Source organism: Malaclemys terrapin, chromosome 8 (genome assembly GCF_027887155.1).
Source record: "Malaclemys terrapin pileata isolate rMalTer1 chromosome 8, rMalTer1.hap1, whole genome shotgun sequence".
Lineage (NCBI taxonomy): Eukaryota > Metazoa > Chordata > Testudines > Emydidae > Malaclemys > Malaclemys terrapin.
In genome coordinates, this window is record NC_071512.1 from 49,727,528 (window position 1) to 49,755,308 (window position 27,781).

The 27,781-nt window shown below is 44.9% G+C and overlaps 1 protein-coding gene across 2 annotated transcripts in view; it reads left to right on the forward strand.

Annotated features, from left to right (window-relative positions):
* DARS2 (aspartyl-tRNA synthetase 2, mitochondrial) overlaps nucleotides 1-27,781 on the forward strand; it is a 37,277-nt gene that overhangs the window by 4,648 nt on the left and 4,848 nt on the right. For both annotated transcript variants that reach the window (XM_054036824.1, XM_054036825.1), the window contains exons 4-15: nucleotides 2,811-2,877; nucleotides 8,698-8,799; nucleotides 10,731-10,826; nucleotides 11,724-11,847; nucleotides 12,550-12,596; nucleotides 16,643-16,749; nucleotides 18,624-18,693; nucleotides 19,954-20,133; nucleotides 21,199-21,306; nucleotides 23,462-23,524; nucleotides 24,934-25,086; nucleotides 26,896-27,114. In XM_054036824.1, coding sequence (XP_053892799.1) covers nucleotides 2,811-2,877; nucleotides 8,698-8,799; nucleotides 10,731-10,826; nucleotides 11,724-11,847; nucleotides 12,550-12,596; nucleotides 16,643-16,749; nucleotides 18,624-18,693; nucleotides 19,954-20,133; nucleotides 21,199-21,306; nucleotides 23,462-23,524; nucleotides 24,934-25,086; nucleotides 26,896-27,114 — 1,336 coding nt within the window. The remainder of the gene's footprint in view (nucleotides 1-2,810; nucleotides 2,878-8,697; nucleotides 8,800-10,730; nucleotides 10,827-11,723; nucleotides 11,848-12,549; nucleotides 12,597-16,642; nucleotides 16,750-18,623; nucleotides 18,694-19,953; nucleotides 20,134-21,198; nucleotides 21,307-23,461; nucleotides 23,525-24,933; nucleotides 25,087-26,895; nucleotides 27,115-27,781) is intronic.

The window sequence follows — 27,781 nt, forward strand, 5'->3', positions numbered from 1 at the left end:
GCAGTATGGCTGTTCTCTGTTTCCCGGGCCTACTGGGGAGCTGCAGAAAGCACAGTGTAAATTAGAAAAACAACGAGGAGTCCGGTGGCACCTTAAAGACAAACAGATTTATTTGGGCGTAAGCTTTCGTGGGTAAAAAACCCACTTCTTCAGATGCAACAAGTGTAAATTAGAGTAGCTCTAAGGCTGCTTTAACTTATGCAGTGGTCAGGCAGGCCCCCTCACGGTCCCAGAAGAGGGGCTTAAAGTCACCTTTGCGTGCACACATTCCTCCCAGCTCTGCCCCATCTGAAGTGTTGGTATTGAACAATGACATTCATGTCAGATTAGTATTTAAAACTTGCAAAGACCCAGGAGGGAAGTGGGACTGGAAGCTATGGACAGGCTTCCTTATGTCCATTGGCTTTCATTGTATCCACTGAAGTTCTCTGTGGGGGAGGCTGAGGAGCTTCAGTTGTTTTTCCTACCGTATTGAGGGCAGCGTCCTGTTTAATCAGTCAGAGGGGATTCCCTCCTACTAGCTCCCTCTTTTGTAAAGTGAGGAGAATGATACTTATCTCCTTTGTAAAGTTCTCTGAGATCTGCTGGTGAAAAGTGCTATAGGAGATCTTGCTAGTAGTAGTTTAACAACCGTCTGGAAGTGCACTGTGTTTTATCCTAGGTTTCATCTGATCTGGGATTATGCAGCACTCACAGAAATACCAAGGTGATGGCTGCCTTACAAATATCTAAGATAGATAGAAATACTTGTAATAATTTTAAGCACAATAGATACCACTTTGTGCTGTGATTCTCTCAAATGTCCCAAAAAAGCTCAGATCAGTACATGGATGGGAACCTACAAGGATAATCTAGTAGTTGAATCAATAACTAGTACTTTTTTTTTTTTTTTTTTTTTTTTAGCATCTGTCTGAAATTTTTTCCTCACACACTGTTACTCTGTGCTTTAGAACATGTGCAGCCATGTCACTGAGTGCTGGGATCGTCTTGCTTTTCACAAGATAAGCAGGGCTGGTTTGGGTCACTATTGATTGGGATGGAAGACCTCCAAAGAAAATTCCAGTACTGCAGGAAGTGGCACTGATGATTCATTACAGTAGCCAGCCATGTTCCCACCAAGTCATCTGCACCAAGGTCCTGACCATTTACCTGTATTAAATATCCCCTGGGACCTTCCCCCAAGAATTGAGTGTTAACCCTGGAGTCCTGACCAAGTTTGTATTTGGCTAACTACATTCTGTCAATTTAAACATCCACTGCTGTTTCAGTTGAAAACTGTGTTCTTTTTCACTTCCTGCCCTACACCTTTGATTAATATTGCTATGTGCTGTTATGCATTGACTTAGAGGTTGCTGCATTACAATGAGGATGTGACAAAAGCACTTTTGGAGTCATTTTCCCCAACACTAAATACAGTACTAGTGATTAGTCTTATTTGACTACTGAATGCAAATCCATCTCTGTTAGGATTTTCTATAGTGACCATCGCATTAGTATCTAAGTTTTGAATAATCAGAAATGACTACAGTAGTGTGTGAACATTATAAAACTTATTGTAGCATTGTTGATAAACTAGTTTTGATTAAAATGTTTTGCACTGAATGCTTTATATTTCTTCAAAGTTCTGCTCAAATATTAACTAATCATTGCAACAACTGTGGAAAGTAGGTAAATACTATGATCTCCAGCTTACAGAGGCCACATGAGGTTTCAGTGTGTTTTTTTGACAACAGGACTTAATTATGTACATTGAGAATACATATGGATTATTCATAAAATATAAATAAGAAAAATAAGTTAGCTAACTAGTTGCAGTGCTAATTCAAAGTGTTGAATATACACAATAATACATGCTTCAATGTACTAACTATGTTAACTTAGCTACAGTGATTACATTTTTGGCAAATATTTAGTAAAGCATTAAATATTCATGTGTAACAGACACAATATTCTTAGTACTCTGACTTAATTATGGACACATTGGGCCACATTCTGATTCTAGCATGGGTACAGCGCATATAAATTGGGACTAACTCCGATGAGTTTAGTGGTGAGTGTAACCAAGATCAGAGCCTGGTCCTTTGCATTTTATAATGTAAAGATGTTGTTCTTTATCTGTTCGAATTCTACAGTAATGATCTATATAGATTGTTATCAACAGCACTAAACATGTCATGGAACAGTTCTGGATGGAGCTCCAAGAAAAGGCTTTATAATTACTACAAGAGTATGTTGTGCTCTCACCTTTCTACGGGCTCAGTAATGCATCCCATTTGTCAGTGCATGGCTCTGTTACTTATGACAGGTATACTTACCGTATCTGAGGAAACAGATCCTATCACAACAACTCTAGAGACTTGGATTATCCACATGAAGTTTCTTGATAGGAAGTTGAATATCATTTCCTTTGTTTTCATTTTTTCTCATCTCTCCCTGAACTTTAGTTTGATTACTTAGCTAGATTTGTTCAGATAGACTATGATGTTCAGTATCAAGGGGCTGTAAATGTTACGTTGTGTATTCAAAACTCTTATTCTTCATGGATGTGTTCAAATTCAAGTGCTGCTGTTCTGGTTTTTTATAGTCTGGTGTAGTACCTGAATCTAATCCAAATTAAAGATTTGTTTTATCCCTGATTTCCAAAGTGAGTAAACTGATTCCTATATTCATGTCGTTTCTAAACTGCTTTGAGATGAAACTCATAATGTCCCCAAAAATACAAGATATTAACATAAGCTTTGGCTTAGAAAGCAAAAAAGGTTGAACCCTGGGAGAAACAACTCTTTCCATTTTGTTTTCATCATGTTCAGACAGGGCCTGTTCCTGGTTCTGAGGGACTTCGAGGGTCTGACACAAATCATCATTCCACAGGATAAGGTAAGGCCTGCCAAGGGATGAGTCTCTAGATTTTTTGCTTTAAAGGCTTGTTGTCCCCCATGGTGTCCAGGGCAGAATGAGCTGCCCTGCATCAGCAGACTGAATTTATATTACATATTGCAGTCTGCTCTGATTTATGTACATCATCTGTGGCCCTCAGTCTCCTGACAGATTGCTAGCGCAGCCCCGGGTTGAGCAAAATTTGAGCACTCCTGAAGTAAAGCAAAAGGACTGTGATTACTAAAGCTAAGCTAGAGACCTAACTTGGAGTGAGTTGTGCTCAGAATGTAAGATTTCTTAGATTGTAAGATCTTTGAGAAAGGGGCCTGTGACAGGTTGGATCACAGAAACCCCCTTGGGAGCTGCCAACTGATGTGCCAAGGCTACCTCTGCTCCTGTTTTTCCTGCCAGCTCAGGACTCCAAGACCCTGTCTTGCTGAGCCAGACACTCCCATCTGCTCCAACACAGACCCAAGGTCTGAATTACTTGCCCTAAAGCTGCAGGTTTACCTGAAAACAGCTCACAGAAGTGTGCTTGTCTTTAGCACTCAGATGCCCAACTCCCAATGGGGTCTAAACCCAAATAAATCCGTTTTAACCTGTATAAAGCTTATACAGGGTAAACTCATAAATTGTTCGCCCTCTATAACACTGATAGAGAGATATGCACAGTTGTTTGCTCCCCCAGGTATTAATACATACTCTGAGTTAATAAGTAAAAAGTAGAACAGGAGTACTTGTGGCACCTTAGAGACTAACAAATTTATTAGAGCATAAGCTTTCGTGGACTACAGCCCACTTCTTCGGATGCATATAGAATAAGTGATTTTATTAAATCAGAAAGTAGGATTTAAGTGGTTTCAAGTAGTAACAGACAGAACAAAGTAAGTCACCAAGCAATATAAAATAAAATGTGCAAATCTATGTCTAATCAAACTAAATACAGATAAGATCCTCACCAGTTCCAGAATGCTCCCCTTTACAGACTAATCTCCTTTTAGCCTGGGTCCAACAATTACTTACACCCCTTTGTTCCAGTTTCTTCCAAGTATCCTGGGGGGGAGGAGGGGGTTGGAGAGGCTCCTCTTTTTAGCCAGCTGAAGACAAAATGGAGAGGTCTCCCACAGGTTTAAATAGACTTTCTCTTGTGGGTGGAGACCCCCTCCTCACCCTGTGTATAATCCAGTCACAAAATGGAGATTCGGAATCACATGGGCAAGTCACATGCCCATGCATGACTCTGGACTTGCAGGTAGTAGCCATTACCCACATGCTACCTTGAACATCCTCAGGTAGACTTCTTATGTGGATTGGAGTCTTCCAAGCTCTTTTGTCTGTTAAGTGCTTCCTGATTGAGCACCTAATTTGCACATTCCTTTCCCAAGAAGTGGCCAAATGTTCTAACTAAGGCCTTGGCTACACTTGCAGATGTACAGCGCTGTGAGTTAAACCCGACTTCGTGCAGCTGAGTAGGGAAAGCGCTGCAGTCTGTCCACCACTGACAGCTGCCCAGCGCACTGTCGTGGCCACATTTGCGGCAATTGCAGAGCTATTGGGAGTGGTGCATTATGGGCAGCTATCCCACAGAGCACCTTTTCCTATTCTGGCGCTGTGGGTTGTGGGAAGGGGGCGTGGGTGCGGGGGATTCTGGGTCCTGTCCCAATGCCCCGTGATGCATCGCTTCACATCCCAGAAATCCCTTTGTTTCCGTCCACCTTTGGTGCCCCATCTTTCAACGGTTTCTGTGCAGCACGATCTGTCTGCGGGAAATGGAGTCTGAACTGCTGAGACGTATGCTGACGAGTCTCGCCAGCACGTCACGTTTGGCTGTCGAACTATTCCTTAAGATCCAAAGTGACAGTGAGGGTGAGGAGTCCGACGATGCTATCGAGCCGCATAACGTGTACGACATGAAATTGCTTGTGACATTCACGGACATGCTCAGCACGGTGGAACGCCGCTTTTGGGCTCGGGAAACAAGCACCGAGTGGTGGGATCACATCATCATGGAAGTCTGGGATGACGAGCAGTGGCTGCAGAACTTTCGGATGAGAAAAGCCACTTTCATGGGACTGTGTGAGGAGCTCGCCCCCACCCTGCGGCGCAAGGACACGAGATTGAGAGCTGCCCTGCCAGTAGAGAAGTGGGTGGCTATTGCAATCTGGAAGCTGGCAACTCCAGACAGCTACCGGTCGGTTGCAAACCAGTTTGGAATGGGAAAGTTGACTGTTGGAATCATGTTAATGCAAGTTTGCAAGGCCATTAATCGCATCCTACTCAGAAGAACCATGACTCTGGGTAACGTGCAGGAAATAGTGGATGGCTTTGCACAAATGGGGTTCCCTAGCTGTGGAGGGGTGATAGATGAGATGCACATTCCTATTCTGGCACCACCCCACCTATGATCCGAGTATGTTAATCGGAAGGGGTATTTCTTTGTGGTTCTCCAGGCGCTTGTGGATCACCATGGGCGTTTCATTGACATTAACACAGGCTGGCCCGGAAAGGTGCATGACGCATGCATCTTTCGGAACACGTGGCTGTTCAGGAAGCTGCAGGCCGGGACTTTTTTCCCCAGAGCGGAAGATCACGGTAGGGGAAGTTGAAATGCCCATTGTGATCCTTGGAGATCCTGCTTACCCGTTAATGCTGTGGCTCATGAAACCCTACACAGGGAGCCTTGACAGCAGCAAGGAACGGTTCAACTACAGGCTGAGCCGGTGCCTAATGACTGTGGAGTGTGCCTTTGGCGTTTAAAGGGCCGTTGACGATCTCTGTATGGGAAGCTGGACTTGGCCGAAAACAGCATCCCTGCGGTTATATCCGGGTGCTGTGCCCTCCATAATATTTGTGAAGGGAAGGGTGAAAGCTTCACTCAGGCATGGACCTCCGAGGTTCAACACCTGGAGGCTGAATTTGCACAGCCAGAGAGCAGGGCTATTACAGGGGCCCAGCGTGGGGCTGTAAGGATTAGGGATGCCTTGAGGGAGCAATTTGAGGCTGAAAACTAGCAGTGATATCTGGTGCCCTGCACGGGAGTGAAGTTCAGTAGTTCCAAGTCTTTAGGAATCAGTGTTTGCTAAGCAGACTTGCAGTGCCTGTTTATTTCCTGGGCTAAGGAGTCTTTTACTTTATGCAATAATAAAGAATGTTTTCAAAGCCAAAGAATCCATTTATTGAAAAGAAACAAGGGGGTGGAGTGGGGAACAGTACAATCACAGGTTCATGTATGTCCTGTCTGGTGTGCTGTGCAGTGAGTGCTGCACTTCAGGACAGCTATACTGCATGGTGATGGGGGTTGAGTGCAGAGGGTAAGGGTCGTGGTTTTCAGGGCTGGGTGGTGAAGATACTGGTGTTGGAGGCAGCGGGTGGCGTGAAGAACACGGAAGTTGGGGAAAGTGGGTTGGAGGTGATAGTGGGGCACAACGGAAAGAGTTTTGGGACAAGGGGGGGGGGGAGGGTTCTGGTACTGCTCTTCTTTCTGCATGGCTACTAGCTCCTGGATAGCATCTGCTTGGCGCTCCAGGATGCTTATGAGCCTATCTGTGCTTTGCGCTGGTGCTCCGTGCTTTGCGCTGGTGCTCCATGCTTTGCCACCGGTGCGCTGCGTTTTCCTGGCGGATCCTGTTTTCTCTCTCCCTCCAGTTCTGTGCTTTCTCATTTTCTTTAATAGATTGCTGCATCACTTCTTGCAGCATGTCTTCTTTGCTTTTTCGCGGTCTCTTCCTGAGTCTTTGCAGTCTCTGAGCAGGCGATAAGAGGGACGGCTGAGGTCTCAAGGTTGATGCAGCTGTATAGGCAAAACGTAATATTTAACGGAGGCAGCATTATTTATACCAGACAGAGTAATGATTCCCCCTGCACTTAAGGAGTAGAAAACACACAGGGTCTACACAATAGCATAATTTTCCTGTCTGGAACAGAGCACACATATCCCACGGGAGCCTCAAAATGGTGAGTAAGGGGGACTGATTGTTTCAGGGCTGCACTGTCCTCTGGGTTTCTGTGCCTTGGGGAGAGCCAACAGCTTCAGGGAGCACCTACGCTGAACACTGTCCCAACATTTTTCACAGGAGTTCATCCTGGACGATATCTCGCTGCTGAGGGTGACCTGGGAAGCAAGGGAGGGTCTTCTACTGCAATGCGGCTTCTGCCCTGGCCCATATGCAGCTTGCCTGTGTGCAGCAATGGTCCCCCCGCCCCTTGCGGCACAGTGGCGCGGACACATTAGCCTGGCTGGGACAAGGACCACGGTGGTTCTCACAATAAACCTGCGCAAGCGCATTGCACACGTTCTGGATGAGACATTCGAGGATATTACCGAGGCCAATTACCACGATGTGATAAACCACATCAATGCACTATTCCGCATCTAGGCATGCATGCCTAACCCTCCTCTCCCAAAGAGCCCGCACCGAAAAAATTCCTTCCCGAATAAAAAAACCCTTACCGGGAACCTGCTCTTCTGTTTGTCCTCCACCAAGTACTGGCCGCTGCAACTGGCTACCTTCCTCCTGGCTCGAGAAGAGCTCCTGCCTGCATGGCTCCAGGGATTCCAGGGTGTCTCCATCCAGCCCACCACCATCATTCCCGTTCTCCTCCTCTTCCTCCCCCCTGTCCCCCCACCGGCTCTGAAGTGTCCATGGTGGTGCTCAGAGTGGAGGTGGGGTTAACCCCAAGTATCGCATCCAGCTCTTTGTAGGATCGGCAGGTCGCGGGGGGAGCACCCAAGCGGCCGTTTGCGTCGCGGGCTTTGCCGTAGGCACTCCGCAGCTCCTTCACTTTAATCCTGCACTGCAGGGCGTCCCGGTCATGGCCCCTTTCCATCATGTCCTTTGATACCTTCCCAAAGGTATCGTAATTCCTACGGCTGGAGCGCAGCTGGGACTGTACAGCTTCCTCCCCCCAAACACTGATGAGATCCAGCAACTCGCCATTGCTCCATGCTGGGGCTTGCTTGGCATGCGGAGGCATGGTCACCTGGAAAGATTCGCTGATAGCACTCCACGCCACGCCGGGCTGAACAAACAGGAAGGGGATTTTTAAAATTCCCGGGGAATGTAAAGGGTCAGTCACATGGTTGGTTACCTGAGGCCAGGGCAGTAGAGTTTGAACTGATGACCAGAGTGGCTAGAACAGGCATTGTGGGATACTGCTGAATAATTCTGGAGGCCATTCACAGCGCATTGGGCGGCCACACTGGCGCCGCAGCGCTGTAGCGGCAGCGCTGCACTTGCTATTCCTCTTGGAGAGGTGGAGTACATGCAGCGCTGCAACCATGGAGATACAGTGCTGCAAATGCCTTGCCAGTGTGGACGGGGAGTGAGTTACAGCGCTGGGGGCGGCTTTACAGCGCTGCAACTCGCAAGTGTAGCCAATGCCTAAGGCTACTTAGAAATCAAGCAATTATACAGCCAACGTTCATAACTTTGAACACACAAATGGTGCCTGCATACAACTAGGATGAACATAACCAGTAGATCATCACCTTTTACATAGATATGTTACATGGCATATGTAGCAAAACCCTCTTCCAGTTATATCATACATATATTAGCCTTATGGGGTACACTGTCACAGGGCCATCTTTTTGTTCTGTCTTTGTACAGCATCTAGCATAGTGAGGTTCTGGTCCATAACTGGAGTTCCTAGATGCTACTGCAATACGAGTAGTAATAATGTCATACAACTGGTTTATAAAGAATGATCTTTAAATTTAGTCTAGAAGGGGTCATAAAGAAAACAGAAAAGCATCCAAGCATGGCACAGTCTACAATGTGACTTCAGTTTCCATGACATCTCAGTATTTTCTTCCTGCAGGCACATTCCCATGTTAAGAAGGCCTTATATGATGCCCCTGTGGAATCTGTTGTGCGGGTAACTGGGACAGTCACCTCTCGGCCCCCAGGGCAGAAGAACCCGGTTAGTGCTTTGAAATCTTCCTGGGATTTTCTAGAGTTTGGCATGCTGGTAAAGTGCACTGAATTTAGCACAGAGATTTGGTAGGTGGATTCATGCTGCACACGTTGTGTCATTGCTTTGCCATTGGCAAGCTTGTTTTCTCCAAGGTATGATAATCCATCTTGGAGTGATGTGAAAGAATTGTGAATATAATGAAATAGAAATAACTGCTATGGCATGCACCTTCCAGGAACTTCAAAGCACTTCACAAACACTAATGAATTAAGTCCCACAAATACCTCTTTGACAGGCACTGGTCACCATTAAAAAAGGCCAGACTTTACCATCCATGTTTTTGGTTTTCTAATCTAAATATAAGAAATGCCATAGTACTTCTGCAGTAATTGTTGACCATTTTTACTCATGCCTGCTGTAAGTAAGTTTGATTAGCTCCATTTTATAGCTAGAGAAGTTGAAGTATGGAGGTTAACGGCCTGATTGTTCAGAGGTGTTCCATACCCACAGCTCTCATTGTCAGCAGCTTTAAGTGACTCTTCCAAGACTATACACCACCAGTCATTGGAAGGGCCGAGTACAGAACCCAGGAGTTCTAATGCCCTATCCACTTCTCTAGCCACTAGATGCTATCACAAAGTATGCCAGCTCTGGACTCCACAGTTATCTTTTTTTTTTTTTTTTTAAGACACGTATTGGAAACGTTAATGTGGTCTTCTCTGGTTAGTAGAAGGTGTTCCACTCTGTCCTGCAAGATGGGAAGGAATGGATAACAGAGTTTAGTGGTCTTTATTGTGGCACCGATGATAGATGGGAGAAAAACTCAAGTCTACCTTAGAATTCAATTGGGAACTCTACTGATGGAAATTGGTGTAACCTTTACAGTTCCTGGGTGTCATGGGGGGCAATTAATTTACCAATGAGCTGAACCATAGCTCTCCTCCACATTAAAGGTTAAGGGCCTGATACTGCTAACATTTATCGATTCATAGATTATTAATCCAAATGGGACATTGATCATCTAGTCTGACTTCTTGTATAACACAGACCGTAGAATTTTCTTGAATTAATGCTGGTTTGAACAAGAGCATATCTTTTAGAAAAAAATCCCATCTTGATTTTAAAATTGCCAGTGATGGAGAATCCATCACTACCCTTTGTATGTTGTTCCAATGGATAGTTACCCTCACTGTTAAAAGTGTGCGTCGGATTTCTAGTTTGAACTTGTCTGGCTTCAACTTCTAGCCATTGGATCTTGTTATACCTTTGTCTGCTAGACCTTCCGTATCAAATTTTTGTTCCCCATGTGTAGGTACTTTCAGATTGCGATCAAGTTACCCCATAACCTTTGCTTTGTTAAATTATATAGATTTTGCTCCTTGAGTTTATCACTATAAAGTATGGTTTTTCAATTGTTTAATCATTCTTGTGGCTCTTCTCTGAACATTCTCCAATGTATCAGCATCCTTATGGAATTCTTTACACAGGTTTCCACTAGTGGTCGCATCAGTGTCAAATGCCTCCCTACTCTTGTTTGCAGTTCCCCTGTTTATACATCAGTGAAGCTGAGGAGATTAAGCATGTGCATGAGTGTTGGCAGGATCAGGCCCTAACTCTTGCCTTGTAGTTGGTACGTGTCATAGGGAGAGAGCAGATTATGGGCAACAAAGCAGGTTCACTTCTAGTAGGGATGGATACACTACTGAAGGAGAGTGAGAACCGGTGTGTCTTAAATAGGAACTGATTGGCCTTAAACTGCCAATGAATATTGAGGAATATTTGGAGAAACTGATCAAGAGACATTCTCTGCCCTGTGCTGTAAGGGGGTCAGACTGGATAATCATAAGCATCCTTGCTAGCCTGAAAATCCATGAATCTAGAAAGAAACTTGTCCAAGTATTTTGCCTGATGTTCAAATCTATTTTTCTCTGTTTCAGAGAATGCCAACAGGTGACATTGAAGTGAAGGTGAAGACAGCTGAGGTCCTGAATTCCTGCAAGAAGCTGCCCTTTGAAATTAAAGACTTTATCAAGGTGGCTGCCTGCCTTTAGGCATTAAGCACTGGCTCTGCAGAAGAGTTAGAATTTGCCATGCTGAATGGCAGAGCAGTGTCATTGCACTGTTGTAGGGCATTCTCTTCTTACTCCCACCTTCTGTGCTCTGGGGCAAGAGTTGTTTACAATGCCTAAATTGGCTCCATGCTTTGGGTTTAAAAATATAATGATAGTAAGAATTGGTGGTATGATGGGAACAAGGAAAATTTGGGCTCAAGTCCATCTTTTGTGACTGTGAAGCAAAAGGTGTCAGGAGGACTAGTGTTTTTAAAAGTTAAGGTATATAGCCTCACCCAGGCATGCAGCCAGCTATCAAAAGACTATATCCCTCCAGGACACTAAGATCGCTCAGACTGACAGTTAGGTATGTCTTGCATCACTGATTATTGTGTCCTTTCTCTTCCCTATGAAATGTGGACCTGTGGATAGGGGTTGGGACCAGCATTCAAAAGAACAGGCTCTATATCCTCTGTGCCACTGGTTCACTATGTGACTCTGGGCAGCTCACACAATGTCTTGTATCTCAGTTTTCTCCATCTGTAAAATTAGTTTAATAATGCTTGCTCATATTTGCAAAATGTTTTGAGATATATGATTGAAAACACCCTGCAAGTCCCAAGTAGGATTATTATGATCTGTTGCTGCCAAGTGAAAAGTGAGCATTCCAGAATATAGAGCTTAGAGCATGCAGCTCCTATCACAGTTAGAGTCAAAGTGTGATCTAAGCAACTAATGCTTTTCCACATAGGTCATGAGTGACTGGCAGTAATGCAGGGTCCTATCTTTGCTTCCACCTTTCCATTGTGGTCTTTGAAGAAACTTTTATGGGCATCTGGTTTGGCTTTTGCTCTTTAATCACAATCCTTTTCTCTTTAGAAATCTGAGGCCTTGCGCATGCAGTATCGCTACTTGGACTTGCGCAGCTTCCAGATGCAACATAACCTGCGGCTGAGATCACAGATGGTTATGAAAATGCGGGAGTACCTCTGTAATCTCCATGGTAAGAGAAATATATCTAGTGAGTATCTAGTTGTTAGCACTTTATCATCTTTTTCTTTTCTCCTTGTTCTTACTCTACTACTGCCTGACATACTAGGGGAGAGGTGCTGGGCAAAGTGCTGCCCTGACATGGCTTTCTATCCCAGGAACATACCATGGGGTGGAATATTGGGATATCTAAAGAGCACAGCGCCTATAAGTCCCTTATCATGCCACAGATGATTGTTTCTGAATGAACACTATGTATACAATAAATGTTAAGGCCAAGATTTTAAAAAGTGACTATTGATTTTTGGGCATCTCAATTTTTGGGAGTCTTTTTTTTTTTTTATATGCCTTTATAAGGGCCTAATTATCAGAGTGCAGGTGCTCATCTTAAAATTACTGGTCACTTTTGCAAAATTTTAGCCTAATTGTTGAGTAGCCAGTGCAAACATAAGCAACTATGCAGCTTGTACATGGGAGGTTGAGAACTCAAGTCATGATAGGCGTGGTGGGTGCCTAGCACCCCTCAGGATCAGGCTGTGCCTGCATAAGTAATCTTTAGTCATCCTGAAAAAGAATCAAATGAGTCTGTATATGACTGAGGACCTGCATGCTCTGCCAGACTATCTCAAGCTGACTAACCACAGTCTCCAGTCAACTTGTCTCAAACCAACATTCTCAGCATATTCAATGTCTGAAGCTTATGTTTCTTTTTTAGGGTTTGTGGATGTAGAAACTCCAACACTATTTAAGAGAACTCCAGGGGTATGTATGCTCTTAGTCCTCCATCTTGGCCTCCTACAATCATATAGACTACTTACTTGCTCATGTGTCCCTGTCTGCCTCTCTGCCTTTATTTCTATCATGTGTTTCTACTTAACTGTTTATCTGCCATTGTTTCAGAAAATTCCAGGGGTGGGAGGCAGGCAAAGTCATGTCAGCATATAGAACATTATATGTGATTATATTGTATCCTGTGAAGTCGGGGTGGCAAACCAATGTGTTAAGGGGGAACTGCCTCTCTTGCCCCTCAGCAAATGTTGCTCCTGCTGCCAGTTACTAATATGACAAATGGGTCCTTTTGCGGCACGAGGGGGTGGATAGGACAGAGTGATAACCTTTGACTCAGAATCTTCTAGTATCATGAAAGAACAAAGCTGCTTTCGTGCAGTGCAGTGCATATGATGACTCTGAATCCTGTTTTTCGAGAATCATATTCCAGAAAACACCCATCCTCCAAGCACTGCATTCTATTGGCATGTATCTCTTGTGTAAGTCACTATAGTAGTATTCCTATTTAAGGCTATTTAATTTCCAATTTTATATTCTGGACTTTTATTTTTTTTTAAATAGTAATGTGGTAGAGTCCACTAGCCTAGTAATGAATGGTGTAAGGCTCTATGCTCTATCCTCTAACTGACATATCTTAGGCTACATCTTCACTACGGGGGGTTGATTTAAGATACGCAAATTCAGCTACGCGAATAGCGTAGCTGAATTCGACATATCCGAGCCGACTTACCCCGCTGTGAGGATGGCGGCAAATCAACCTCCGCGGCTCCCCCGTCGACGGCGCTTACTCCTACCTGCGCTGGTGGAGTACAAGCGTCGATTCGGGGATCGATTGTCGCGTCCCCACGAGATGCGATAATTTGATCCCCGAGAGATCGATTTCTACCCGCCAATTCAGGCAGGTAGTGAAGACGTAGCCTTATAGTTAGATGGCCTTCTTAAATCCATATAGTTGGATAGCATGTTATTGTAGAAGTGATGAAGACAATCCTTTGGGATGTTTAAGACTAAATAGGAGAACGTTTTATCAAATATATGGAAGGGAACCATCCAGTCCTGGCTGAAGAGATTCAACAAGCTATACACAGGACATTTTCTTCTCAAACTTCTAGGGGATGCTGGTTTTTAAGTTCTAATTCATGTGCACATTTGTAAATGTTCAGTCCAGCCTCACACAACAGATTTTAGCCATTTATGGAAACGCATACCACAGGCATTAACAAAAGTCCACCCAGTTTCTAAACCGTATAAACCTAGGCCAGACTGCGTGAGTCCTCCAGGAGTAAGATTGTCAGAGTTTGCATCATTGTTTTCTGCAAGGCAGAAGCCAGGTTGTTGGTCCTGGATCTAGCTCTGGTCACACTGAGCTCAAAACAGAGCTGCCTTTTACGTGCTGGCATAGAAGTGTGACTGTAGCAGGAGCAAAGATAGTCTGTCCAAAGCCCATTGAAGGCAATAGAAAGACTCCTGTTGACATGAGTGGGCTTTGGATTAGGCCCTTATAGGGGAATGATTTACCACAGTGACTAGAGAATTCTGAATACAGCCTGAAGTTCTGTTATGCTCATTTTCCTTTGTACATCTCATCCTTAACCAACATGCTAACCTCTCCTGAGTAGCCATAGTAGGGCCAATGCTGCATTGACTATTTCAGCTATTAACTTCTTGCCTAGGCAAGCCATGTCAGTGAATCGCATGAAAGAGATAGAAGGGATTAACTATTGAATTAGAAAATGAATGAATATAATGGGTTTGTAAACATTTTTCTCTTCTCTTTGAGGGGTTCCTTTGTATTTTCAGAGCCCAGTTGTCAGGTGCTCCCATTTTAATCCATTGTTAACCTGCCAATCAAAGCTGAACCCCAGTCACTAGCCTTCTGCCAGAGGACAGGAATCTTTTCGGAGCCCCCTGAAGCAACTCCTTAAGTGACAAGAAGAGTCAGTGTAGAAAACACCAGGCAGGCCAAACTGTGGCTGCCAGTCCCTGGTGACCCTTGGAATGTGACACCAGAACTGGGATTCACACCCACATTGTACACGTGACAGTTCAAAGTCCTAAGTGCCCAGCCACCAGGGCTGGCCCCAGATTTCAGTAGTGATGATTAGAATAATATTTCTCTTAGTTTTGCAAAAGACCTCAGCTCACCCATTTCCAGCTACTGTTTGTAGCCTGTTCCTGCATCTGAGGTTAGGTCACCTGAGAAAACAGTGGCTGGACTTTCCACTTAGCTCTGTCTTGAGAGACAGACAGCCTGCCAGGAGCCAAAAAAAAAACCCAGCTTGTCAGCTCCCCCAGTATTCAGGGAAGGGTATTCTCCCTGATGATGTAGAAATGAGGACAAGATAGTGATGCGACCAACATTCCCCTCCCAGAGCCTGGATGCTGGGCCAGAGTCAGAGGGGATTTGCATGGTGGTGTATGAGTTTCCTGTTGGTAAATCATTGTAACTGATGTGCTGAAAGGACAAAAGCCAGGGTTGCAGCAGAAGAACAAACAACAGGAGGGTATAAGGAGCTGTAAGGTACATGGGGTGGGCAGTTGTTTTATCTCATATCCTCCTATTGGTTGTTGTTTCTGCCACAACTTCCCCCTCCATTGCCTAACTTACACCAAATTAAAATGAAACCTACACCATCATGTACATCACCTCTGAGTTTAGTCCATCGTCACCTCAAAATATATTCACCTGTTAGGAAAGTTCAGAGACCTGAAGCTTTAGGCAGTTCTAATGGAAGGGATTTCTAGCTAGTAACCATGGTGCAGGCTATTTTGAAACAATAGGGGTGGGTATGTGATATGGAGAGAGAACATGAGATCAGTGTCCCCTCTGGTCCAGTATCCTCTCCCCAAAAGTTACTAATGCCAGATGTCTCCGTGGAAGGGTCAGCCTCTAACAGAGAGGCCAAGCAGATGGGATGGATTTATAAAGTAAACAGGTGCAGATAAAATAAATTAGAATGTATTAATTCTTCCCTGCGCCTTGGAAAATGGGACCAAACCCCCCCTAATACAACAAAAGTCACTGTGAAATACAACATAAGGATCTTAGCCCACAGTAACATGGGAATATATGACTGGAAAGGACCTCCTGGACCATCAAGTCCAGTCCCTTACTATCACAGACAATGCTGTCATACAATCAATCCCATTCATAAATTTATCAAGCTTCATTTTAAAACTAGCTAGATTGTTTGCCCCCACTATTCTTATTGAAAGGCTGTTCCAGAAACTCACTCCTCTGATGGTTAGAAACCTAACATGAAGTTCACCTACAAATTCTAAACCAGAACTTCCCTGGCTGGCTACCATCTCCTGAGGCTTATGACTTTTAACCCATTTCGTGTGCCTCAGGTTCCCATCTTTCCAACAAGATTGGCTAATCTGGCTTTTTGGTCATTGGCAGCCACCAAGAGTAGCTTTTACATGGGCAGCTGCATTTGCCTATTTCTCCTTTTCCTAGTTTTCTGGGGGAGGATAAAGAAAGAAAAAATGCTGCAGCTATTAACAAAAAGAAGAAAGAAAACAAAGAACATAAACCCTTTCACTCTTCATTCATATCAAATCCGCTCATAACACACAAAACAAGAGAACCTGGTACAGGAAAAATAGCTAAGGGGAAAAAAAACAGAGGGGTAGACCATCTTGTCCTATCCCCCACACACACCCTGCTGTTGCATAGTGCCCCTAATTCTTCAGTTCTGTACCCTGGGAGGAGATTTCATCCTAACTCCATCCAGCTGGTGAGGATCTTATGCCCCATTAGCACAAACTTTTGTAATTTGATCCTAATTAGCGTAAAACCACTGGTGCTGTTCTTATTCATAGGAGGCCTGACAAAAAGCTCTTTGAAGTCCATGGAAAATCTGCCATTGACTTCAGCTGGCTTTTGGCCAGGTTCATAATTGTTTTGTTCTCTTTTGAAACTTACTATGCTATTTGCGTCAATAAGATCCTATGGCAGGGTTCAAGATGGCAGTTGTACACCCATTAAAAAGTCTCTCTCCCCTCTTCTGTACCAGGGTGCGAAGGAATTTGTGGTACCTTCCAGGGAGCCTGGAAGGTTTTACTGTCTGCCGCAGAGTCCTCAGCAATTTAAGCAGCTCCTGATGGTTGGAGGTCTGGACAGGTGAGCATTCCTTTGCCACCTTTTCTCTGAAACATTAATGTTATGGGGTTCATTCTCTTTGACATGAGAGAAGTTAAAAATTCCCCCACAAACTGATTTCAGTTGGAATTAGGCAACTAACTTAACCTTTGAGGATCTGGCCCTTAGAGCTGTTTTTTTGTGGGGGTAGAATGGCCTTAAATGGATGAGGTAAACGACCTAAAGTGGGAGAAGCTTAGAAATTGTAAAGCATATATTGTCACTCTCAAAGCCAAGTAGTGGATTTAGCCACATGAATCCCATTGAAATGAATGGGAGGTGTGTGGCTAAATCATAGTTGCAGGTGTGAAAATTTCCATTTTAGTCTAATTCTGAACTAAAACTTGGGAGGAGGCTTTTTAAGGAAGGGAATGCTTGAAAGCAGAAAATGAAAGCATGGTGCAGCCCTCACCTGGGATTGACCAATATTACCAACACCCATTGAGATAAAGCTAGACTGTTGTGTGTGATTGAGACTTGGAAAAGACACAGTCCCAGCACACGAGTGCAATACCTTTTAACATGCCTGCTTCATGAAATAAAAGCAGGAAATGCCAGAGAGTGGTAAGGAAACATTCTAGAGGAACTTCTCTTCCTAGCAGCAGCATCAGACAGTTGGGAGGACTGTCCCATAAGAATTCCTCACATGCCATTGATGTGCTTGCATAGCCCGGTATAACATAGAAGAAGAGGAGGTTTGGTTGGGGGGTTTTGCCTAGAGTCCTAGATGGCACTGGTGGAGCGCCACTGAGGTGTTGGCCTCCTCCAAGAGGTCACTGCTGGAAGGTGGCTCATCCTGGTTGGTATCTACAGCATGAATCATCAGGAGAAATCATAGGACTGGAAGGGACCTTGAGAGGTGATCTAACCCAGTCCCCTGCACTCATGGCAGGACTATATAATGAACCTTAGAATCATAGAAAATTAGGGTTGGAATAGACCTCAGGAGGTCATCTAGTCCAACCCACTGCTCAAAGCAGGACCAACCCCAACTAAATCATCCCAGCCAGGGTTTGTCAAGTCGGGACTTAAAAACCTCTAAGGATGGAGATTCTACCATCTCCCTAGGTAACCCATTCCAGTACTTCACCACTCTCCTAATTAAATAGTTTTTCCTAATATCCAATCTAGACCTCCCCCACTGCAACTTGAGACCATTGCTCCTTGTTCTGTCATCTACCACCACTTAGAACAGCCTAACTTCATCCTCTTTGGAACCCTTCTTCAGGTAGTTAAAGGCTGCAATCAAATCCCCCCTCACTCTTCTTTTCTGCAAACTAAATAAGCCCAGTTCCCTCAGCCTCTCCTCATGTCATGTGCCCCAGCCCCCTAATCATTTTCATTGCCCTCCACTGGTCTCTCTCCAATTTGTCCACATCCTTTCTATAGTGGGGGGACCCAAAACTGGATGCAATACTCCAGATATGGCCTCGCCAGTGCCGAATAGAGGGGAATAATCACTTCCCTCGGTCTGCTGGCAGTGCTCCTACTAATGCAGCCCAATATGCCGTTTGCCTTCTTGGCAACAAGGGCACACTGCTAACTCATATCCAGCTTCTCATCCACTGTAATCCCCAGGTCCTTTTCTGCAAAACTTCGCTTAGCCAGTTGGTCCCCAGCCTGTAGCAGTGAATGAGATTCTTCTGTCTTAAGTGCAAGACTCTGCACTTGTCCTTGTTGAACCTCATCAGATTTCTTTTAGCCCAATCATCCAATTTGTCTAGGTCACTCTAGACCCTATCCCTACCCTCCAGCATATCTACCTCTCCCCCCAGCTTAGTTTCATCCACAAACTTGCTGAGGGTGCAATTCTGTAGCCACAATTGAATTTAGGGTGCCTTTAATTTCAATTGCAGGTACTTTCAGGTCGCCCGTTGCTATCGAGATGAAGGTTCAAAGCCAGATAGGCAGCCAGAATTCACACAGGTAACATATTCTTAAACAGACTCTTTAACTGCTTAACTCTGGCAAGGTCTCAGGCCACTTAGGAGATTTCATACAGCATTGTTAGTTGCAAGTGTTATTGGTATAACCCAGTGGTTCTCAACCTTTCCAGATGACAGTACCCCTTTCAGGAGTCTGATTTGTCTTGAGTACCCCCAGTTTTACCTCACTTAAAAACTACTTGCTTACAAAATCAGACATAAAAATATAAAAGTGTCACAGCACGCTATTACTGAAAAATTGCTGACTTTCTCATTTTTACCATATAATTATAAAATAAATTAATTGGACTATAAGTATTGTACTTACATGTGATATTGAGCCTGTTTTTCACTTACGAGTCTTGTCTGAAGCCCAAGCCCTGCCACCCAGGGCTGGAGCCAAAGCCCTGCAGCCTGGGGCTGAAGCGTGTAACTCAGTTTTGCGGGAGGCCCTCTGGCATGGAGCCCTGGTCAGTTGCCCTGCTTGCTACCTCCTAATGCTAGCCCAGCATTTGCGACCTTCCTAAACCCAACCCATGACTTCCTGCGGGGCCGCAAGCCCCAGGTCAAGAAACATTGATCTATATTAGTTGAGTACCCCCTGGAAGACCTCTGGGTACCCCCAAGGGTACATGAACCCCTGGTTGAGAACCACTGGTATAGTCCATCCATTTGGTATGAGACTTGCTCATCACTGTTCACCTTGGAAACATTATTTGGTCTAGTGTTTGGGGACATGTATTTCACGTGCCCTAGCAGGTATTCACTGAGTTCTGGGATGAAGGATGGTACCTACCAGGTACCGCTACAGGTACCAGTGTCAGCTAGTTCGGTTATTTTGGCACCTTGGTGGTGAAATGTGTGCTGCTCTCCAGGGCTGGTCTGCTCCTCTTCCACAGGAGCTCCCAGGGCAGTGTGTTTCATGGCTTTTGGCTCCTGAACAGGACCGGTTGGCCCAGCTCTTTCCAAGTCTTCTCCTTGTGCCCTGAATTCACTAATGGTCATTTGGCTTCTGAATGGGGTTATTGCTGATACCGTGGGCAGGATTCTCTGTGATGATGTATCTAACTATGTGAGGTTAGCCACACGCCCTTCGTGTAAGGCAATTGTGGTATATACAGTATATTGGATCTAATCCTCGTTATGATCACTTTATATACAAAGTCTTTGGGTCCCAAGAAGAGCTATAAGGGGGGAATAGAATGCAGTTTTCCTGGTGCCTATAGCTAATGTGTAATGATCCTCTTGTTATGTCTTTAAGATCGATATCGAGATGTCGTTTGTAGACCAAGCTGGGATCCAGAGACTGATTGAGGGCCTGCTCCAGTATTCCTGGCCTAGTGAGAGAGGCCCTATTACCACCCCTTTCCCTTCCATGAGCTATGCTGAGGCATTGGCCGAGTATGGGACTGATAAGCCAGACACTCGCTTTGGTATGAAGGTGCGCTGTCTCCTATTGGAAACATCTATCCTTTCTCTCTCTCCTTTTCAGTGTTTCCTGATCATCTGTTTACACTCCACTTCTCCACGTGGATGGAAGTGAGAGAGTCTTGGTGCCATAACATCTACTGGTTCTGAAAGCCCTGCAATTGTAGCTGACCGCTTATGTCACTGGAAGCTGTACTAATGAGATATTAAGGCAGTGATGCAAGATGGATTTGGGATCTTCCAACCAATTTGTTCTTTTGAGAGGGGTGTCCTGTCTTTCTCATTTATATCCTAACTAGGATACATTAACGCCAAGGACATGCCTTGTAGGGTAGGAAGGATTGACAGTGCTGGGAACTGAAGTCCTCAAATCATCCATAGAGACCACAAGATTGTCTGGATTTCTCACCAATGTGTCTCGCTCCTGACCTGGCAGGACCAGCTCAAGAGATAGGCTAGTTCAGTCTCCCCAGTCCAGTTCAGTCCTTGGTCTCTCTGAGGCTCTTACCAGCTGTGATTTTGGTTTTTTCTTCAATAATTGTTATTGTGCAGAAAATAACTGTTCATAAATGTAATGGGGGAAGCAGTACTGAAAAATGTTGCACAACGTTTTATACTTGCTGCTATGTGAAGATTTGAAAGGGCTGCATCATGGCTGATCTGAACTGATGTTATCCCACTGTGGGTATGTGTTCTGGGGAACTTGGGCTGAGATCACCAAACTCATGTCTCATAGGAGCTCTCATCAATACTATCTGCTGACACCCTTTGGCCACTGCTGCCTAGAGGTACATTCAGACTGGTCACCTAGAGGTGAAAGTCTTTGGATTCCATTAGCAATCCCCTAAACCATCCAGTCTCTCACTGAGTCTCGTATTTAGACTTTCTCTTCCTGAAGTCTGTGACTTCTAAACCACTGTTCCATTTGTTTATTTATAAATGCTCTGTGGTTTCTTGAAGCGTGGTTTGCTGTCTCGGGAGATCTTGCGGCAAATGGAGGACACAAGAACAGTTCCCCACTGCATGTTCCTGACATCTCTTCTCTTTTATTTGCTCTCTCTCTCTCTCTCTCTCTCAGATAATTGATGTCAGTGACGTGTTTAGGAGTGTGGAAATCGGATTTGTGCAGAATGCTGTCAACAAGCCCCAAGGCACTGTCAAAGCCATTTGTATTCCTCAGGGAGTGGTGAGTGGTGTAGTTCTGTATTGTTAGTGGCAAAGCACAGTGTAAAGAAAGTAAATTTTAGAAATTAATAAGTTCTATTGATTTAAGTTTATCCTTAATAACAATCCCTCTGTCACAGTGTGACTGGCCCGTTTCTGGAGACATTGGCCTAGTCCCACCTTTGACTGATTAGTTGCCTCTCAGCTGAGGTTGTGGTGTTAGGTCATCAGGTAATAGTGTGAAGAGCATCTGGAGCTGAGAGAGGCCAAGCGGAAAAGCCTCTGGGGACTGCAGCCTGCTTTGGTTAGAGGAGAAGTTTTTGTTTTGGGCTTGAATAATAAATTGTGCCCAGAGGCAAGAGTCTGAAATAGGGCAAGGCATCACTCCTTCCTGGACTGGTGAGACAGACACACAGATAAGATAGGGTGACCAGATATCCCAATTTTATAGGGACAGTCCCAATTTTGGGGTCTTTTTCTTATATAGGTTCCTATTACCCCCCACCCCCTGTCCTGATTTTTCACACTTGCTGTCTGGTAACCCTAAGATAACAGCTCCCTCCAATGTGGGCGTTTGTTACCTGTGTGGAGATCATTAATACAGTACCTCATAACAATAAGGTCAAAGATCAAATCCAAGCTTGACTGTAAATCTAGAAGTAATTGTTACTTTCTGTTTTATTTATATATTTCTATATAAAAAAAAATTTGTGATTAATTGCAGTTTTAATCGCACTGTTAAACAATAGAATACCAATTGAAATTTATTAAATATTTTTGGCTAATGGGGAAGGACAGACTGGGGCAGGAGCTGAATGGGAGTGGAAGCACAGGGCCACATGGGGGAGGGAGGTGCAGGGCCACATGGTGATGGGGGAGGGGGTGCAGAGCTACATAGGGACAGAGGGTGGCTGAGTGGGGGCATAGAGACACATAGGGACAAGGGAAGGGGGTGCAGGGACACATGGGGATGGGGGAGTGGGTGTCTGAGTGGGGGTGGAGGGACACATAGGGATGCAGGAACACATGGGGACAGGGGCAGATGTGCCTGACTGAATGGGAAAGGCTTGGGGTCAGCCCGGGTCTGCATGGGGGAAGCTCCTTAACAATCCCTCCCTGCCCCTCCCAAAAAACCTGTTCCATACTTTCCCCACCCATACCCAAGAACCCTGCAAATTCACAAACAGGCTCCTACCCAGCAATTTATTTCCCTCTCCCTCAGCTCCTCCATTACCCCTGACTCTCTCAAGCCTTTGCACTGCTTCTGAGGGGTGTGGGATATACAGTTCTGTATTGGAGTTTAAATGAATTATTACTCAGAGTTCTGTATTAATATGTCTAGTAAGGAATCATTTGTCAAAAACCATATCCTGAATCTTTTTTGTTGTCTGTATTGTTACAGACATACTTGCTGACAAGTATTTTGAAATAAATGACCAAAAATAATTGAAATTGGTGTGATTATATTGTGTTATTTTGACAAATATGCGGAATTTTGCAGAATTTTAAAATACTGTGCACAGAATTTTTAATTTTTTGGTGCAGAATTCCCCCAGGAGTTATATATGGGCATGACTTTCAACTCCTAATAATCTAGGAGGAATTAGTATTTAAGAGTTGATGCACTGTGAATCTCCAAATTATACCTGACTGTTTTGTAACACATGGGCTTGAACAACAGTTGTGCAAGAAAAGTGAAAGGGTGCAAGGGGTTTGCAAAGTAGTAGTAGGGATACCCCTCTTACAAAAATACAACAATATCTAGCTTCTATATAGCATTTTTCATCCATAGATCTCAAAGCATTTTACAAAGGAGGGCACTATCAAATAAGTTTATCATGTGATAAAATGTATGTTGGGTACAGAGGGTGGTAGATTCTGATTTATCTCTTTGCACTCTTACTGCACAGGCTCTCTGGGGCTCTCCAGCCACAGTTTCTCACTAGTTATTGTTAGTTTGGCAGTGAAAGGCGCAAGACTGTGGCACGCCATTAGGTGGTGCTGTGGTGTGTATTTAAAAAAACAAAAATGTAATGTTGATCATGTCTCCCAGAAAAGTAATTCTGAAATCAAGGGCTTCATGGATGAAAGTGAGCTGAGCCACTGGATTCAGTTTCTGACTTGATTTACAACAGTTATAACTGTTTAATGTGTCTATTTTTTCCCCTTTTTTCCAGAGACATCTTCAAAATAAAGATTTTGAGTCTTTAAAGGAATCTGCAAAATCCCAGTTTAATCAGGTGAGGCACAAACACTTCTACACTGTAAAGAGTTCATCTGAAAGGGACAGGTAAAATGCATAAAGTGTTGCGTGGAATTTGCAAGCAGATACTAGATAGAAAAGTGAGTTAAGTTTTCCACCTTGTGTACAGTAACTCCTCACTTACCGTCCTCCCGCTTAACGTTGTTTCGAAGTTACATTGCTGCTCCATTGGGAACATACTCGTTTAAAGTTGTGCAATGCTCCCTTATAACATTGTTTGGCTGACTTTACAAGGGAGCATTGCACAAGTTCCTCTTCTCTGTCTATTCCCTCCCAGCGCTTCTCCCGCTGCCAAACAGCTGTTTGGCAGTGCTTAGGACTTTCTGGGAGGGAGTGAGCAAGCAGGGAAGCTGTCCGTCCGTCCCGTCATCCGTCTCTTCCCGCCTCCCCGGTAGGCAGGGCCACCCGGAACGCAGGGGCTTTAGGGGCTGCAGGGCCCTGGGCTAAGGGGGCCCTGGCCTGCGGCTCTAAAGCCCCTTTCGGCCTGCGGCTCTGCGAGCACGGGCCAGAGGACTCAGGAGGAGCAGGGATAGCCGTGCAGCCAGCAGCCGGAGAGAAGTGGCGCTTTCCCCTTCAAAGCACTGCTTCTCTCTGACTGGCTTTGAAGCCGCAGCCCAGGGCCCCGGGGTCCCCTTAGCCCAGGGTCCTGCAGCCCGTAAAGCCCCTGTGTTCCAGGTGGCCCTGCCTGTGGTGGGGGGGAGGGGGATAGCTCCCAGAATCATGGTCATGGGGGTAGTGCTGCGCTGCACAGAGCCACCTGCACACCCCCTGCACCAAACAGGAGCAGCCCCAGGTAAGTGCTCTGCACCTCCTGCCTGCCCCAGCCCTGAGCCTCCTCCCGCACCCTGAGTGCCCTCCCACACCTTAACTCTCTCCCAGACCCTGCACCCCCAGCCCTGAGCCCCAGGGGTAAGCCTGGGGCACCTCCACAGTACAGTACTGTACAGTATATAATGCCTTTTATCTGCCCCAAAAAAATTTCCTTGGAACCTAACCCCCCGCATTTACATTAAATCTTATGGGGAAATTGGATTAGTTTAACATGGTTTCACTTAAAGTTGCATTTTTCAAGTACATAACTACAGTTTGTCTGTTAAAGGTAAATAGCCAGGCAGCTGTCTGTGTTGCATTGTGCACTGCATAATGGTTTTGTATCTTCCTACAGTGCCCTTGAGTATTCTAGTAAATGAGATGTTAAATTATGTTAGGTAGTTTTATAGGATATAAGAACTTCAGGATGTAGGAGGTTTTTAATAATGCATCCTCTGCTGAGAGAGAAAGAGACAGTCTCGCAGCAACACAAAGACAAGGAACGACCTGATCAGTTGTGTGGATGTACTGCAGGAACTGAACGTGCTTCACATCTGTGCCTATCTTTTGCAATAGGAAGTTTTACACTTGATCCTGAAGCCTTATGAGAGCTTGATGTCTTCACTCAGTAAGTTTCTCAGTGTGGAGCAGCATTCGGAACTCATCCAAGCACTGAAGGTCCAGGCAGATGATGTGGTGCTGCTGGCAGCTGGAGAGCATGAAAAAGTGGTAGGGAAAGCCCTGGCTGTCTTTGAGGACTGAACATTGCTGTCTGTTAATATTAATACCTAGCATATCTGTAATTCCTTCCACCTGAGGATCTCAGAGCACGCTGCAAAGATTAATGAATGAAGTCCCACAACCCCCTGTGAGAGAGGTGCTGTGAACTCGTTTTCACAGATGGGGAGAGGGAGGCACTGAGAGATGAAGTGACTTGCCCCAAATCACACATCCAGAGCAGAGCTGGGAAGAAAACCTGGATAAATGTAAATGTGTTCTCTTCCAAGCAGCAGAAGCAGGTGACAAGGTGTGTGGTTATGCAAAGTGCTTCCACTATCCAGAGTTGTGAGGCACAAGCCCAAAGAGAGCAACCATTTTTCTCTCTAGCTCGCTCTGTGAATTCAGAGTACTGTAGCTAAAGAGAGCCCACCCCCCACCTCCTCCTTAGGAAGTCCTTTCCTCAAAGCAAGGATAGTATCTCTTTTATGCAAATGTGATTTTAAATGAGTGTACGATTCTCAACAGAGACTAATGATCTCAGCTACAGCTCTGATGTAGGGATTATAGTTAAACACTCTGAATTTCCTCTAATCCTAACATGGGAATACAAAGTAAGTACACCTTGCAACTAGGATCTTAATGCTTGTGTTAGTCAGCTGTAAGAAAGGTTTTACAATAGAAAACATACCAGTCAAGGTTATGAAAACCACACTAATTCATGTTTAAAAATCAGTTCTGGTCCTGGAACCAGATTCTCAGCTCATGCAAATCGATATAATGAAGTTTTATATCGCTTGCGTCAGCAGAGGATCTGACCCTGATGTGTATGTCAGGATACTCCCATTAAGTATTATTTCTGAAATCTGTGCTTGCAATTCTTGCTGTTGCTGATTAGGGAGGCAGTGTTGTATCTAGTTGTTAGAACCAGAAAGCTGTGACTTCGTTTTGGATTCTATTCCTGGCTTTGCCATTAACGTATTCTGGACCTTGTGTGAGCTTGCCCTGCCTCCAGGGCTGGCTCCAGGCACCAGCGAAGGAAGCAGGTGCCTGGGGTAGCCAATAGAAAGGGGCGGCAGTCCGTCCGTTGTTGGGGTGGCACGTCCGGGTCTGCGGCAGCAAGTCGGCGGTGGGTCCTTCAGTGCCTCGCTTCCTCTTTGGCAGCGCTTCGGCGGCATGTCAGCAGCCGTTCAATTGGGTTTTTCTTTTTTTTTTTTTTTTCTTTGCCGCTTGGGGCGGCAAAAAAGCTGGAGCCGGCCCTGCCTGCCTCTCTGTGCCTCCATTTCCTGATATGTAAAATGGGGATAATATGGCTGACTTAACTCACAAAAGTGTTGTGAGAAGTAAATAATGTTTGTGCAGTGCTTTGAGATCCATGCACGAAAGATGCAATAGAAGGGCAGAGTGTCTTTTTTTTTTGCTGTGAATCACTGTGGTTGGCCAGGCATTGCCCCAGTGAGACTGGAGCATTTGGGAAAGATGAACTTTCCAGCTCCTGCTCAGCCTTACTTTGCAGAATCTAGAATGCTGAGGACTGGCAATAGCTACACAAATGCCTCCCCTATTGTGATGCTGTCTTAGCAAAAGACTGATGCCTTCTAAAGATGCTGCAGCTAATGCAAAAACATGCAGTGAAACTGACTCTGTGTGTGTGTGTGTGTGTGTGTGTGATTTTCTACAGAGACAGGATCACACACACACCTTTCAGAGGGTATGATGAGACCCTCCCTAGAGCTCTCTGTTCATGACATTAAACTCAACTTCATCTTTCTCTCTCTATTCCCCTTCCCTCCCACCCTTCTCCCCCCCCCCGTTTTTCAGTGCTTGGTGTTAGGAAATATGCGCTTGGAGACTGCGAACCTTCTGGAGTCGAGAGGCCTGGTGCTCCGTGATCCCACTGCTTTTCACTTCCTGTGGGTGGTGGATTTCCCGCTATTCCTTCACAAAGAAGAAAACCCTGCAGAACTGGAATCTGCTCATCACCCCTTCACAGCCCCTCACCCCTCAGACACCAGCCTCCTCTACTCTGAGCCTGCAAAGGTGACTACGACCATGCCTTTCACTCTTGCTTAGTTTTTCATATTGACTTTCCTTGAAAAAGTGGGCAAGGTGCAACTTTAGCTGCTGTATTAAAGGACATTAACTAATGCAGAAAAATATGCATTCTACATATCTGCTGAGGAAAGGTGGATCCCAGGTTACCCAGAACTAGCAAATACCTGTGTCTCACCAGATAACTAACTGGCTTACTTCCTGAAGACTTATGGGAAACGATTTAGAGTGAGGAGTTTCTCTGGAAGACAAAGCTGGGTCAGAACTCTTCCCTAGAAGTCTCTGAAGATGGGTGTTACATTCATCTGTAGAGCTGTAAGGATTAGGCAGTTACTATCTGATGTGTTTCCGCGTCAATAGTACAGTCTTGAGCTTGAGCTCAGATGTAAGAAGTCATTTAACAGGAGCAACCTCAGGGCTTCAGTGCCCAGGGACAGTAAGAGAGGGATTTGATTAATTGTCAGTACTGCCAGTCCCAGGAGATTTGGGGGAATAACACTAATGTCTACAGAAAGGGTTTTGGGGGGTTTGTTTTGTTTTACAACTTTCCTAAGAATCCAGTTGCAATGAGAACAGTGGTCACAACCAAGTCTTAATGGGAGTTTGTTCAGTCTATGAAGGACTTTCTGAGAGAGAAGCCCTGCATTTGGCTTGC